Source organism: Chiloscyllium punctatum, chromosome 40, assembly GCF_047496795.1.
Source record: "Chiloscyllium punctatum isolate Juve2018m chromosome 40, sChiPun1.3, whole genome shotgun sequence".
Classification (NCBI taxonomy): Eukaryota; Metazoa; Chordata; class Chondrichthyes; order Orectolobiformes; family Hemiscylliidae; genus Chiloscyllium; species Chiloscyllium punctatum.
In genome coordinates, this window is record NC_092778.1 from 12,410,026 (window position 1) to 12,427,040 (window position 17,015).

At 38.8% G+C, this 17,015-nt stretch overlaps 1 protein-coding gene across 1 annotated transcript in view; it reads right to left on the reverse strand.

Annotated features, from left to right (window-relative positions):
• Nucleotides 1–17,015, reverse strand: part of radil (Ras association and DIL domains) — a 121,633-nt gene that overhangs the window by 8,961 nt on the left and 95,657 nt on the right. Inside the window, exons 10-15 of the mRNA XM_072559303.1 lie at nucleotides 12,975–13,147; nucleotides 11,077–11,227; nucleotides 10,216–10,406; nucleotides 4,864–5,281; nucleotides 2,572–2,702; nucleotides 345–484 (exon numbers count right to left, since the gene is read on the reverse strand). Of these exons, the coding sequence (XP_072415404.1) occupies nucleotides 345–484; nucleotides 2,572–2,702; nucleotides 4,864–5,281; nucleotides 10,216–10,406; nucleotides 11,077–11,227; nucleotides 12,975–13,147 (1,204 nt within the window). The remainder of the gene's footprint in view (nucleotides 1–344; nucleotides 485–2,571; nucleotides 2,703–4,863; nucleotides 5,282–10,215; nucleotides 10,407–11,076; nucleotides 11,228–12,974; nucleotides 13,148–17,015) is intronic.

Genomic DNA, 17,015 nt, shown 5'->3' on the forward strand with positions numbered 1-17,015 from the left:
CAACTCAAAATGTGAATTTGAATATTTTGAAATTTTCAGTCAAAATTTCCTGAGGGCCTTCTGTTTTAAAGCTTTGCCAATCAACTAAGTGGTGGAGAATTTAAGGAGAGGGTTGTATTACTGATCATTTGCTGAGTTTTTTTTCATTTTGGCAATGTGACTTTTTTTTTAAACAAGAGGCACCATCAATTGAACTAAAATCTGCTCTCACCTTTTGTTCCCAATAAAATTTCTGAGTAAGGGAGGAAGACATTAAGTGTTAAAAGGTAGGCTTTATTGATGGAGGGAGGTGGATTTGCTGGAGAGAAATGTTTATATTTCATTGCATAAGAAACTGTGATTACCTGTCATAATCTGCTCCAATTAAGCTGGTTCCATTTACTGCCAGGATTCTATCACCTATCCTGAGTCTCCCATCACAGGCAGCAGGGCTGTCAGGCAGTAACGTTCTGATATAGATCCCAGGGGAATTTAAGGTTGTATGCTGCAAAATAGATGGGAGAAAGGATATAATAGGCCTGTTCTTGTTCTGTGCGAAGTTAGTGATTCCAAAATGGAGGGGCTGTGAAACAGAATCTCAAGATTCATGTACAAGAACTCTGGATCGTGTTTTGCTAACGGTGAAAGATATAATACAGAAAATTGAGTTTTTCACCAACTCATTTGTATGGTTGGTTGACCAAAATATATTTAGACTTTACACCCTATCACCCTAACTATACCCATTCATAATATTCCTGTGGAATAATGATATCAGCACTTGAATATGGATCATCAGGTGCTCCTGAAATAGCATTTGATCAAGTCTCTCATGGTGCATATTGGGAAGAAATGACAGCAGAGCTCAATTTCACTCATCCCAATCAGAAGTATTGAGTCTAAATTCACCGTCTTAAAGCAGTCCAAAAATCACCTATACTAAATCACCAATCACTCTGAACTAAATCACCAATCATTCACATATGGCAAGGACACCATTAGAAAAAAAATCAATACAATATATGTCACATATAACCAACTGTAAAAATACAATGTGAACACATAGATCGTGGCATGCCTGATCCTTCAAGAAAATTAAACTGGAGAAAACATTAGAGGGGCTGAAATATGACCTTATTTCACTGGAATTCCTGAAACAACTTTGTCTCATGCTCATACCTGAATGGCTCAGTTTTACACAAAAATGATCAGCTCAAACTCACTCACAAAAGGTTTGGCTTCTAGCAAAAATCATTTCAAAACCTGAAAAAGACTGCATATTCATGGCCAGCTATTGACCAATTTAAATAATTTCCATGTACATTAAAATCTTTGAACTCACATCTCCAGCAGTAGAGGCTGTCTTTAATATCAATGAAGCTGGTTTTCCTAAGGGCACAGCACATATAATCAAGTGAAAGCTTTCATCATCTACATTGAAAATGGCTTCCAAAGGAACCTGAAGAATAGCAGATTGCTATTTGACCTCACAGTGGCCTATGATGCAGAGTGGTATATTGGCCATCTCCTACCCCTGTCCAGAGTGGAATATGTCCAGCCTGGGTCAGGACAGTTGCTGAAGTACTCCTTTGCAAAAAAGCCATTTCAAAGTCACCTTGGACAAGGGAGAAGACTGGCCAATGCAGCGACAAAGGGCTCAACTGCTTATGTGAGTACTGGTGGTCATCTGGACACATGACCACCAGGACTGGAATATGACACCTTTTGTGCCATCCAAGGTCAATACTTCTGTACCCTGGACCAAATCCTTAACAAAGACACTACAAACGTAGACTATTGCAATATGTTGTGTCTCACAATTAGTCTCTCTCAAACCATTTTTAGCATAATCTAACTCCACAATGCCACTGTCAAAAAGAAATGGGTGTCCTTTCCCAACCAGGTGCACTGTACTCCGCTGCAGAGCCTGATAGAATATCACATACACGGGAATTACTCACTAGGACCTCCACTCAACACCCCTTCCCTGTCCCTGCAAACATCACTCCCCCACACATTTGCTGATTGACACAAGCCCACAAGTTGGTTGAAACTACCCATCTGCATCTCATTTATTATTGCAAGATGACATGTTCAACGCACCTATTGCCTGTCTTCTTTCAGGATGCCCCAAAAGGAGTATTCGTCCTGAGCAATATCTACTAGAAAACAATACTGTATTTGGATTACAGACTGAGAAACATGCGAAGTTATTAAGAAACTGCTTGTGATAAATCCCATTTGTTGAAATGGCATATTGAGCCTGCTCCTGGCTGAACAGGTTCACAAAACCAAAGCCCCCACACAGTCAACCTCCCCTACTTGCACTACTGAGGAGCGCTTCCTCTGCAAACTTAAGTGGCAAACTAATCACCTTAGTCTCATGTACTGAGTTTATCACTTGCCTCCAGAGATTACATTTGCTAAATAAATAATCAACTGAGATTAAAGAGAATTTCACTAAAATTCAAAGAACAAGTATTTCAAATTCTTAGATATAATTATATGCTATACATTTTGCAAGATTATTTATTGGTGAATATAAATACTGCCACTGTTCTTACTGATTAATGTGTAGTTCATCGCACTTACCAGTCCATCAATCAGTCCCATTCCTAAACCAATGGGTCCTCTCCCCAGCTCCACCACAAATACACAACATGGATCATCTTCTCCTGAACTCTGGCTGGAAGAAGCAGGTGTTGGTAAATCATAAGCTCTCCCTGTTTTAAAACAAAATTAAGAATTAATCTGGTATTATACAATGTTTATAATCCAACTTGGTATTATTTGACTCTAGAAACTGTTTATTATTTTAAATGCTAATTCATTCCAGATTAAAATCTCATCTGAAATGGAAAAGTCTAAACTTAAAATTTTAAGCAAACTGCAGTCCTATTGGACCTAAACAACAACACAGCTGAATGTTCAGGAAGGGTAGGGGCAACAGATCACTGTTGCTTCTTCAGTACGAAGATGACCTGCTCGGATGACCGCACAAACTTGGATCTCTTTATAAACAGGTCCAGTAAAGATCTTTCAACAGCCAAGATCCATTCAAAGTTAAAAATCACACAACACCAAGTTATAGTCCAACAGGTTTATTTGGAAGCACTAGCTTTCAGACAACCACCTGATGAAGGAGCAGCGCTCCGAAAGCTAGTACTTCCAAATAAACCTGTTGGACTATAACTTGGTGTTATGTGATTTTTAACTTTGTACACCCCAGTCCAACACCAACTCCTCCAAATCAAGATCTATTCAAGGACTTCAAAGATGTAGGACACTACCCTCAATGATACTATCTTTAAACACTAACTTATAAAACCCTAACAATTTTTTAAAAAACATATCTAAATAAATATTTTGTACTTTAGAAACATTGCATCTTTTAATACAAATAGTATTTAAAATAAAGGGTATGAGTGCCTGCATCAAAACAAAATGCAGCTAGAGTGGAATGCTAGCATGGAAAGAGACCTTCGATCCAACCCGTCCGTGCAGACTAAGTTTTGCAAATTCAACTAGTCTCATTTACCTGCATTTCGCCCATAACCCTTTATGCCTTTCCTGTTCATGAACCTGTGTAAATGTATTTTAAATGTTGCAACTGTATCCGGATCTACCACTTCCTCTGGCAGTTCATTCCACATACACACCACACTCTATGGAAAAAGCTGCCCCACAGATCCCTTTTAAATCTTTCGCCTCCCACCTTAAACATATACCCCCAGTTTTGAACTCCTGACACTACAGAAAATATTTTGCTATTCACTTTATTTATGCCCCTCCTGATTTTATAAATCTGTAAGGTCACCCCTTAACCTTCCATGCTCCAGTGAAGAATGTCCTAGCCTATCCAGCCTCTCCCGAGAACTCAAACCCTCCACTCATGGAAACATCCTGGTAAATCTTTTCTGAACTCTCTCTAACATTATCTTTCCTAAAGCAAGGCACCTAGAGTTGTACACAGTACTCCAAAAGTGGACTCACAAGATCCTATACTCAATAGTCTGAGCAATGAAGGCAAGCGTGCTAAATGCCTTCTTAACCACCCGTGAGGCAACCTTCAAAGAACTATGTACCCGACCCCTGGGAATGTCTGTTTGACAACATTACCCAGGGCCCTACTGTGCAAGTCCTACTCTTGCTTACTTAACAAAAATGCAATACCTTGCATTTATCCAAATTAAACTCCATCTGCTACACCTCAGCCCAATGGCCCAACTGATCAAGATCCCTTACATAATCTTAATCTTCTTCACTATGGACTATACAACCAATGTTGGTGTCATCTGCAAACTTACTAACCATGCCTCCTAAATTCTCATCCAAGCTGTTTCAATAAGTTACAAACAACAGCGGACCCAGCACCAATCCCTGGGGAACACCGCTGGTCACATGGCTTCAGTTAAGTAAATTTTGTATCCAATTAATAAGCTCTACAAATCCCATGTGATCTAATTTTATTAATCAGTCTATCATGCAGAACTTTGTCGAAGGCTTTACTGAGGTCCATGTAAGACAATGTCTATCACTCTTCCCTCAATGTTTTTTATTACATCCTCAAGAAACTCAATCAAGTTTGTGTAAACTGATAGCCTTAAGTAATATAAATTCACAGTGAAATTATAGTTTGTTATTTATAAAAGGTGAAATTATTGAGCAATGTTTGCACTTCCAAGGATATAACCTTGATAAAACTACAGATCAACAGATATAGAGAAAAACCTGCTTCTGAGGAAGAGTCACACCAGACTCCTAACATAACTTCAAATATCAACTCCATTTCTCTCTCCACAGATGCTGCCAGACCTGCTGAGCTTCTCCAGCATCCTTTGTGTTAGTTTCATTTTGACCATAAGTTGGAATCCTGATAGTTACCTTCTCCCTCATTGGCTCCACTTTTGTAGATACCATTTTTCCTGGTGCTTGATGCAGGTCTACCAGCTCCATTGGTTTGTACACAGTCACTGAGCAGAAAGTCAGAGTTCAAAGGTGTGTTTGGAGGAGTTAAAAGACTGGAGGGATCGAATGGTTGCATGCTGTGTCCTGGGAGCCTATTTCTTCCCAGAGTATTTTGCAGCTGTAGCTTCTGTAGTTTTTCTTTAAGTTCATGGCAGGAATTAAAATCTCTGCTTGATCCACTGACTGATGAAGTGCTTGAGCTTCGACTGTGTGTCCCTGTGTTATAGTTATTGTTAAGGTAATTATTTCGGCTTGATTGCTGATCCAGAATCTTGGGACTGTAAAGTGTGGTTGGACTGTGTGAAGACAACTGGTGGGAAATTGGAAACTCAGTCTGTAAAAGATACAAATTTGAAGGAATAAATGATAGCCACGAAACCTTTTCAGCACAACCATATGAAGTCTTACGGGAGTAACAGAATACAGGTTTTGGTGATTGCTTGGCCCCAACACAAAGGGTTGATGAATGAAGAACTTGGTATATTCATTCAATTCTCAAATAAGTTAGACCAGGCAATTAACTAGTGACAAGTGAAGTGTGAAAGTCAGCTCCACAAGGCAACGTTATCTGTACTTCCTACACAATAATTTAATTTCTTTTTGTTACATTATTCCTTGATGCAACAGTTGAATTTGAAAATGTTATCACAAAAACTGCTTGTTCAGTTTGTTCCAGGTCATGCATTCATCTATTCAACCCAAGGTGCAGCACTTTAAATGTGATTGCACAGTTTACAGTCGTTAATTAGGCAGTTATAGAGTCATAGAGATGTACAGCATGGAAACAGATCCTTCGGTCTAACCCGTCCATGCCGACCAGATATCCCAACCCAATCTAGTCCCACCTGCCAGCACCCGGCCCATATCCCTCCAAACCCTTCCTATTCATATACCCATCCAAATGCCTCTTAAATGTTGCAATTGTACCAGCCTCCACCACATCCTCTGGCAGCTCATTCCATACACATACCACCCTCTGCGTGAAAAGTTGCCCCTTAGGTCTCTTTTATATCTTTCCCCTCTCACCCTAAACCTATGCCCTCTAGTTCTGGACTCCCCAACCCCAGGGAAAAGACTTTTTCCATTTATCCTATCCAGGTCCCTCATAATTTTGTAAACCTCTATAAGGTCACCTCTCAGCCTCCGACGCTCCAGGGAAAACAGCCCCAGCCTGTTCAGCCTCTCCCTGTAGCTCAGATCCTCCAACCCTAGTAACACTCTGAAAGGGTTCAGAAAAGATTTACAAGTTTCACAACGTCTTTCCGATAGGAAGGAGACCAGAACTGCACGCAATATTCCAACAGTGGCCTAACCAATGCCCTGTATAGCCGCAACATGACCTCCCAACTCCTGTACTCAATACTCTGACCAATAAAGGAAACCAAAAGCCTTCTTCACTATCCTATCTACCTGCAACTCCACTTCCAAGGAGCTATGAACCTGCACTCCAAGGTCTCTTTGTTCAGCAACATTCCCTAGGACCTTACCATTCAGTGTATAAGTCCTGCTAAGATTTGCTTTCCCAAAATGCAGCACTTCACATTTATCGGAATTAAACTACATCTGCCACTTCTCAGCCCATTGGCTCATCTTGTCCAGATCCTGTTGTAATCTGAGGTAACCCTCTTCACTGTCCACTACACCTCCAATTTTGGTGTCATCTGCAAACTTACTAACTTTACCTCTTATGCTCTCATCCAAATCATTTATGTAAATGACCAAAAGTAGAGAGCCCAGCACCGATCCTTGTGGCACTCCACTGGTCACAGGCCTCCAGTCTGAAAAACAACCCTCCACCACGTTGGATCAATTGAAAGATTTTCAAAGCTGTTATCAAAAATGTTATGGCAGGGCAGTCCAAAATAATCCGGCAAAATCAACTTGGTTTTGTACATGGAAAATATTGTTCAACCAATTTTTTTTTGGAGTTATTTGAAGTAGTAACACATGCTGTGGAGAAAAAGTAACTAGTCAGTGTACTGTACTTATTCATAACGTGCCACATCAAAGATTATGGAGGACAATAGACACTTACGTTGCAGGATAACATATTGGCATAGACGGAAGATTGGCCAGCAAATGGGAAACATTGCAAGCACAAGTATTTCATTCTCTCGTTGGCAAGATGGAATGAGTGATATACTACAGGAATCAGCGCTGGCGTCTCAACTTTTCACAATTTAAATAAATGCCTTAGATGACTTTGAGGTGATAATTGCCTTGCAGCATTATCCAGACTATCAGTCCGGAGACCTGGGTAATGACCTGTGTTTGAATCGCAGATGGTAGAATTTTGATTCAATAAAAATCTGGAATTATGATTCTAACGATAACCACTGTTGAAAAATACCCATCTGGATCAACTATGATCTAAGTGAATGATAGTGCAGCCTAATGGGATGGTTGGCCTCTTTCTGTACAAACATGTATGTTGCATGTCAACATTTAAGAGACATTAGTGGTTGAGGAAAGGGGTTCCAAAGAACAGGGCAGGCATATGGGACCAGGATTACTGTTCTTGTGGAGGATGGACTGAAATTGTTTCCATGTTGCAGTTCCTGTCCTGTTTTATGTAATAATCCAGCTAGCAATGAATTGAGGCAATTCAAAACCAGATGGAAGCCAAAAAATGTAGTTACGCTGCCATCTTCTTTTTGATGCAAAACAGTTTTTAGTATGCATCAACAACAAAGCAGTGTATCTCAAGAAGCAAAGTCTCCCTTCAAAAGGATACTTTACAATGACTTCCTTTGCTCCAAGCAACAGTTAACAACTGAACACGGTGCAGTAAATTCGAAGCAATGCTTTAAACATGAATATAAATGGTTTTAGGAATTCCTAAATAAATTTTTGGATCCAGGACAAAAAGAAGAATCCAAGAGTATGTTTACAGAAGTTCTGATGATGAAGATTTAGAACAAACAGTGAGGATATGCTAAGCCAAATCTCACTGAAGAGATAAAGCAGCTTGGTTTTGACATCAGAAGATATTTCTTTTTCATTTGGCAGAAGTGCTTTGAGTTCTAGCAATCAGATTCCTTTCACCCTTTTTTCCCTCCTAACCCTTCATGAAATAGAAACCAATATTTATTTGATTTTAAAATAATCTTATGCAATTCTGAGTGTTTCCAGAAAATTAGTATTCCCAGCAGTATTACAAAGAAAATTACAGCAGGAACAGGCCCTTCAGCCCTCCAAGCCCGTGCAGTTCCAGATCCTCTATCTAAACCTGTCACCTATTTTCCAAGGATCTGTATCCCTCTGCTCCCTGCCCATTCACGTATCTGTCTAGATACATTTTAAATTACACTATGGTGCTCACCTCTACCATCTCCGCTGGCAACACATTCCAGGTACCCACCACCCTCTGCATAAAGAACTTTCCACGCATATTTCCCTTAAATGTTTCCCCTCTCACCTTGAACTCGTGATCCCTAGTAATTAGCCAAGATTATTTCCTTGAAATAATTACACTCATTTGATCAAGTGTGTATGTACCTCCAACAATTAGAAATGAGGAGGGAGACAAAAATGGCTAATTTCAGGAGGGACTTGAAGAATTCTTCCAGTTTTATGAGACAATTGGTCATACTCAAACACATTATTATTTATTGGCAATTGAAACTATTTAGGGGTAAAAACAATGACTGCAGATGCTGGAAACCAGATTCTGGATTAGTGGTGCTGGAAGAGCACAGCAGTTCGGGCAGAAAGGATGCTGCTGAACTGCTGTGCTCTTCCAGCACCACTAATCCAGAATTGAAACTATTTAACCCACACATCAGATCTTCCCTAATCCTCTCCACACTCAAGACTTACTAAGTACCTTAAAGGATTGTAATGTAACAATATGTAAGTTACATAAACAGTTCAGGCTGTTTAAAAATCTCTGAATAACTAAAGTAATTCTTGGCACCTTGTTTATGTATACCCTTCTATCACATTCCATCTAAAGCACTATTTAAAGCTATTACATTTAATCTCTTTAAACTTCAAATTGTAGGTGTGAAGGGGCCTTCAAGATTATCATATGTCTTCCCTGATTTATTTTCTTCAAAATGCTTAATTTCATGTCCTGTAGGTCAAAATAAAAATGTAAGGTGCTTCTACTGTCTCAATATCTCAACACAATGAGGACCAAACTGACTTTAGTACACCAATGAAAACCAACAGTCAAACAATTTAGAATTACAATGGCCTAGCAATGTATGTAATGTATGTAATCAATGAACATACTCCTTCTTGTCCTACAGTGTTATTTTTAATGTGCAAAAATTAATGGATTAGATGCACTTCAGGTTACATTGTCCTATGTACTTCTCCAATATTGAGTCATATTTGCTGTTTCTGAATTCATTCATGGACTAATCTTCTGTCATTTGAATTGCACACACTATTGATGCCATCCTCACCAAAGTAAAGAATTAAGCATAGACCCCAATGTGGATGCACTCATTATTGGGCCCTGTTGACTCAATGGTTTCTCCTCTTCTTTAATTTCCCTGGGATTTTTCCATTTTAAAAAAAAATAGATTTTTAAAAAAATAAATCCAATACAATGTAAAGGCTGAAATGTTCAATATCTACTTAGATGACCATCTAAGCCCATCTTTCTGATAGGCTATTGACAGGGTGCATGTTAAAGTTTTCACAAACTATTTAAGTATTAAAACAATAAGAGACTACATCTAATTTGCTCATTCGTTTTCAAATATGGCCTCAATTCAATATCCATACTGAAGCAAGTTATTTGAACTTGACATGCCCTCCAAGGTCTTTGAATAAAGTCTGCATTATCTTTCTGTCATTCTTCTTTCAAAATAGTGCTCCTGCAAAACTACAATCTCATTTGGCCAAACTGATATGGGGAATAAGCGACAATATCTCCTAACAGTATTTTCCTAGCCATTATATCAGAGTATCTGAGTTCTAGTTATTCAGATATGGAATAAAATCTGTTTCTGCTTGTGGCACAATTAAATCTGATAACACAAAATCTTGAATGCTCAATTACAGAAGAGGTAAGATCTGGAAGAACACTATTAAACCATGCAGCCATTAGTTCCATGCAAGGAAATAGTAAAAAATTTTAGGATATCTCAATCCAACACCGAAGTATTTTCTGTATTTACATTGCAAGTGTCAAAACATAGCAGAAACTAATGCATGCTATATGAAATATTAAGGGTATAATTCTTGTTCTGGGCCACTTCAAATTGCAGTGTGTAATGCTCTTTGCACTGAAAGGTATGTAGTAACGTCTTTTACCTGTAATTCCTCTGTTATAGAACATCCATTTGTTGGTTGGGATTTGGTGCGTAGGCTCCAAAGGAAGTGACGTATATATAGTAGGTGTCTGTACATGTTGTCATCTATGGCCTCTGCTTCTAGATCCACCTTAAAGTTACTGGTAGGCAGCATTATTGGAGGATATTTATCAAAACTTAACAGAATGTCCTCTGTGGAACAGAAAATATATGGGAGCTTATCACACATTGAAGGGATGCAATTAAACTCTGCTTTGCCCCTTTGCAGTTTGTGGATGGCATGTACTTTCACAACATTTGATCCATTTCTCATTGACCTCCTTCTGAGAGTGTTGAAGCAACTGAGCAGGTTCAGGAAATATTCCAATGTGGCCCTGCCATGCCGATGAAAAGTGAAGATCTAATAGAAATACTGGTCTATTTCATAAGGTATTTAATACTCTACCAAATGACAGACAAGCCATAAACTGAGACTAAAACAAACAGTTTGAAGTGATTTTAAAGTCTAAATTAACTACAGTAACTAATAAATGCTGAAGAGTATTACTAACAATTTTTGTAAAATTAATACAGATTAGGATGACTTAAATGAAAAGACTGCATAATTGCTTTCTCATATACGTACTGTATTTTATTCTATTGGCCTGTTTCAAACATTAAATTTTCAATAAATATTAGCATAAATATTTTTATAATTTTTTAACAACTTATTTCCAGGCACTCATGCCTCCAATGGGAAGCATTGTATAATTGCAAAACAGAAGATGCAAAATATTACATTTCAAACAATGCTTTTGCAAAAATTATGTTTCAAATTTACAGTGTCACCTCTGTCTCTTCTCACTGGGAACTCGGGCCTTACCTGTTCTGTACAATGTTTCTCTCTCTTCAGCAGTTGGCTGCCAAGCTGCAACGGGGCCCACTCCAGGTGCTAGCTGGTAGTGTGTTAATATGTGAAGAAGTTGGGAAGCATTTAGAGCATGAAATTCTCTCTTCAGACTACTCCAGCTAGACTGAGGCAAAACATAAGGTGGTAACAATCATCACAGAAAGATTGCACTTGGGTACGGAATATCACCAAAAATAATAACGGGATATCTCTTAGGACCATTATATAGTTTAACCTGTTAGGTTGTAGGTGAAAAAGTGTGAAGATACAATTGGAGCCCTGCAGGTGTCAGAATGGCCATTTCAGTTCTGTACATTTACAAAAGTCATTTTACAAGCAGAATATCCCAATGAGGAAGCCATTTGCATACTTTTAGTAGGATAAATTTGTGGATAATTTTTGCTGCATGAAAATGTAAACTTTATTCCTTTAACTCTCATATGGCAATTTGTTCTCAAAACCCAATTAGTCCTTTCTTCTCTCTCACACACATTGATATTCAATACATAGCTTTGTTGTTAGGACAGGGACTTGGGATCATTTACCAATTATTACAACTACAACATTGCAGGCTCATGGTGATGTTAAACTTTTCCCAAACCCTACAGAATTATACAGTAACAAATTAAGATCACTACACCTATGGATATAATCATTCTCCCTGTTTTATATGGTCAGTATAATCATGTCAATATTGTATTCACATATGTTGTGGATACAATACTATCATCCACAACACGAGTAAGTATAGGGGAAGGAAAACACTACGTTGGTACTATCCCACCTTTTATACTGGATGAGCTAAAACTATTTGCCAACTAGGACAGAGTGCATGCATTTTAGGGCACAGTCTAAGTTTTTAATTTCATTTTGCACAAATGTAATTTAGTCTTCGGTTGGAATTAAACTGAAAGCTACAGTTTAAATTCTGTAGTAACCAGCCTTAAGCAGAGTTCTAGTGTAAGGATCGCAGAATAAAGTGGAGTGGCATTTTCAGGAATGGCAAACTGTATGCAGTGGACTGCCACAGGGATTAGTGCAGAGGCTTCAGTTCCTTTACACTATTAATGATAGTCATACTTGAATGTACTACTGCCAAGTTTGTGGATGACAAAAATAGGAGAGAGGGCAAGTGGTGAGGATGACAGAAAGCCCTCGGAGAGATATAGACAGGCTAGGTGAGTGGGCAAAAAAACGTGGCTGATAATATGGAAACATGAGGTTTTGCACTTAGTAGGAGAAATATTATTTAAATGCGGAAAGCTACAGCACAGAGGGGTTTGGGAGTTCTTGTGCATGAATCATAAAAAATATCCAAGCTAGTAATTGGGAAGGCAAATGGAATGTCGGTGTTTACTTCAAAGGGAATGGAGCATAAAAATAGAGAGGTCTTGCTAAAACTACAAAGGAAATGTAAAGTTGCCATAGTCCTACCAGACCATAAGGCTGCTATCTCATTGGAGAGAGACAACTGGTGATTTAATCTGAAGGTCAACAAGTTTCAGGCAAGGGGAGAGGTTGACAGAATCCTTCATGGTAATCTCAACTAGTGCAGGCGTTGAACCAATGCTTTTCATGTCATTGCAAACCAACTGATCAGCCAACTAATCTAAAGTGGAGTTGATGGAATGGCACAGCAGATCCAATGGCCTACTTGGTCTTATATAATGGCTGAGATAATGTTATATAGTTGCAAGTTCTGTTGCACTCATTCATCTTTCAACCTTTAGTTTTAACTGTTCATAGCTGCACATTGAAATCTCCTTCTGCACAAAATAATTGTAAGCTAAATTGTTGCGGCCACCCAATTTGTTATGAAGTGGTGGGACCCCGATCTATAAAAGTTAATATTCTGAAAGAAGAGCCATTACCTGTGTGAGACAAGATGTTGGGACTGCCAGCAACCTTACAGCACTAGTGAATTTGAAAAAAAATTCATCCGCAATGTTACCCATTCCTACATTTCGTATCCACTCCAGCAACAGTCGGAGACTAGCTTGCATCTGCTCTCCTTTTGACCAGTGAAAGAATCTTTGTCTTGAACCTGTACAATGAAACCACAGAAAATCAACTGAGCCTGTCGAACTCTTGTTTCTGGAATCTCTTCTCTCTAATTGTATATTCTGTGGACGAAATGCTTAAAGGAGGACTGTGCCAGGAAATGGATACATTTTTCACTTCGTCTCCAATAACAACATTCAACTGTATACGCTTGCATTGTCTTCACCATTTGTATCTTTTCCAGCCTCCTAGGATAACCATCTATTGCAAATATGGTACATTTTCAATTTCCTGCACTATTAATTTTAAGATCTGAGCGTAGGACCCTTCATGTCAGAGAACATTTTTATACATTAGAGATTTTAAAATAGTATGGTTAAAATAGTAATATAGTTAGTTAGCATGGAAAAAAAACAAAGCTTTCTCATGGGGCTTGTAGAAGTCTTTGCATTACCTGTTGTGTCAAAACTAATCATCTGATTCTAATCCTTAAACGGGTCATGCCCAACTGTTAGTTTCATTGTTTGTGCATGACTCTATTGACAAATATTATATAATGTTTCAGATTAGCATACATTATATTCAGAAACTGCAACGTTATCTGACATCTCTGCAGCAAATAAGATATAAAAATGTCATATTGTTTCTATCCAGTATACAGCTTTAGGGAAAACTACCTGAGATATTCAATCATCCTTTCATTCTTTTGTTTGGTCTAGGAAATAAGACAACACTATTCCTCATTGCAGTACCAACGTTACCAGTCCTTTAATATATCCTCGAGTCAGCATATTACATTTCTTTTGAGTTTTAATTTTCTTTATTTGCTTCCCTTACCTCCCTACCCAAAATAATGGCTGAGAATGAAGTCATCGTCAATTGATTGATTCAGCAGCCACAGAAGGTAGAGGCATACAGCCACCAGTTTTCAGTCAACTATTGTAAGACTAGACTGAATTGGTTACCTTAACTCCATTTCTTTTCTTCAGAAAGGAGACATTTGAGGAGAACGAATTTTAGAGTCACACAGCACAGAAACAGACCCTTGGTCTAACTCATCCACGCCACATTGCCAAACTAAACTAGTCCCACTTGCTGCACTTGGTCCATATCCCTCTAAACCATTCCTACTCATTTACTTGTCTGAATTTTTTTTTCAATGTTGTAACTGTACCTGCATCTACCACTTCCTCTAGCAGCTCATTCCACACAAAAATCACCCTCTGTGGAAAACGTTTTGCTTAGAGTGTCATGTGACAAACCGGTTTGTCCCCAGAATCGTGTGAACTGAACATTTTCCTTGGTCACCCACTCTACTTTATAATTATCACTGAGAACGTAATGGTATTAGCTTCTCAAATAAGTAATTATTTTTTTAAAAACTTGAACGCAAGTGAGGTCCTTTATGAATCAGCAGAGGCCACTTGTTATTTTCAACAAAGATAAAAATTATATTCTGCATATCATTAACGATCATTTATGCTGATCCTCCTCCTCATACAAATGCAACAGGCTTCAGGGTGCAAAATGCTCTGGAGGTAGCAGGGAACCTTTCGTCAACATTTGCCTTGGAAGTAGGAATCATGTTTGGATTGCTTTAAGAGATAGGTTTATCTGTATTCAAGAATTTTGTCATCCTTGTCCAATTTATCCTCTGACAAAGCTTAATGGGATCAATTTTGACTTCATACAATATTAAAATATTAATAAACCAACAATTTGTTGACTTGTCTTTATTTGTAATTATATTAATGTTAGCAGATATAATTCATTAAAGCTATAAAATGAACTACTGGCTTTGCTAGCTAAAAAGCCTCACAATCTTTTTTCTGTTGTGAATTTGCATGTATCCTTTTTATTTTAAAATGGGGAAGAACAATCGAAGGCTTCAAGCCATTCACACAGCATCAAATGTAGATGCAGCATCCTGCATTACCTCCAGAATACAGAAGCAGAGACATGCTTCCTGCATATACCCTCTTTATCTGTATGACACATTGAGTAGCCAAGACAGTGGTTGTTAAAATAGAAATGGACGCAAGTTCAAGTCCCAGCTGCTCCAAAGGCATGTAATAATATCTTTGAATAGGTCAATTGGAAAAATACATCATGAAATGGTTCAAAAGACAGCAGAGAAGATGTTTAAGCTTTAGTTTAGGTGTAGGCATGAGCAGCAAAGATTGCCTTACTAGGCCCAAGAATATTCAGGTCTACTGCCAATGGTTAAGGATGCAAGTTGGATGATCTCTTACTCTACAGCCAGTGGCATTTACATAAACCCAAAGTGTTCAACACTGGCAGCTTAGCTATTCTGCCAACTTTGCACCTGTTTCAGACAGAAGTAGAAGATGGTGATTTATCATAGATGTTGTACACAACCGAATTACTGTATCTCTACTTTTTTTGTAGTTTAGGTATTTCATTTTCTTAGGCTTAAATATAGGTCCTCTGGTCTTGAGAGATGATAGGTAGCAAAGCTCTACCATTGGCTCCAGTCCATTGGATTTTTTTTGTTGCTTCAGTCCAGGTGATGCCCTGCTCTTGAAGATCCTAAGTGTATTTTGCCAGGTGCCAGGTGATTTTTCACTGGCCCAGTCATATTTTCCCATCTGGTGGGGTCCTTTCACCTAACACTCTGGTGAAATACATGTCTGGAAAGCAAAATACTTGTCATGCCAGCCTTAATAATCTCTGCTATAACATCCTTAGACATGCGTGACTAGTTCTGTGTCCCATTTTATTATTGGTAACATCCCTATAAGTGATATTCAGGACATTTAAAGGCCACAATGGTATAAGAAACTTAATATGCACGAGAGCTTTAGTGTTCCCTTCCATGTTTCACTGGCATATATTGCACTGGCACTGCTATGTGTACATAGAATCACAGTTTTATGTCTATGTTGATTGTGTTGGATGCCTCATTTTATGGACTTGCTGTAGATCGATGCTGCTTTGCCTTTTCTTATATGGACACCAATCACGACATCGTGCTCCTTGGAAATATCACTTCCAGGTTGAGGAAAGTGAATAAAATACTTCATGTGCTATTGTCTGAAGATGATGGGAGGGGGGGGGGGGGTACTGTCCAGTTAACATTGTCTTCTCCCAGCTGATGCATAGACCAGTTGTGGTTCCAGTACGCTCAAGACTGGTAGTCGTATCTTGGGAGTGCGTTTAATTCTTTGGCCAGCAAGATTAAGTAATTCGCACAGTACAGGTCTGTCAACTGGCAATGTTGCCTAAGGGATGCCAAAGTCTGCATAATCCACATATTCGCAGTATGATCAACTACCCTGGAAATCAGCCCATTCTTCCCAAAGTGTACCAACTACTTTTGATTCCAACCAGTTGTGGAACACTGTACAAGCCCAATCTTCGATGATGGTTCTATCATCAGAAGTGACAATGTACAAAGCCATTTACATTGTGGGAAGACAATCCAGATGCTGTACAAGATGAGGACCTATTGACTTGGCATGTTTGGCTCTTGGTCTGTCCACTGCATCTTGTAGAAACCTATCAGTCATGACAGCACAACACCCTGTACTCCAGACAAGAATACCATGCTCTTGGAGTTGGCCTCATGCTCAACAGATGTTCATCCCAAGCATTAACTGGGTGGAAGCCAGTAAACCATCACATTGTCACTGTCAGATTCCACACAAGGCCTACCAAAGTAACTGCCATACAAGTTTATGCACCAGTGTAGTGCTGGAAAAGCACAGCACATCAGGCAGCATCCTGCTCCTCGGATGCTGCCTGACCTGCTGTGCTTTTCCAGCACACCAGCAAAGGGAGAAAAGAGGAGAAAGATGAATTTTACCACTGACTGCAAAACAGGATGGATGAGGCACATAGCTGATACCTAGCTGTTGATCACTGACCTCAGTGCTAAGCTCAATAACATC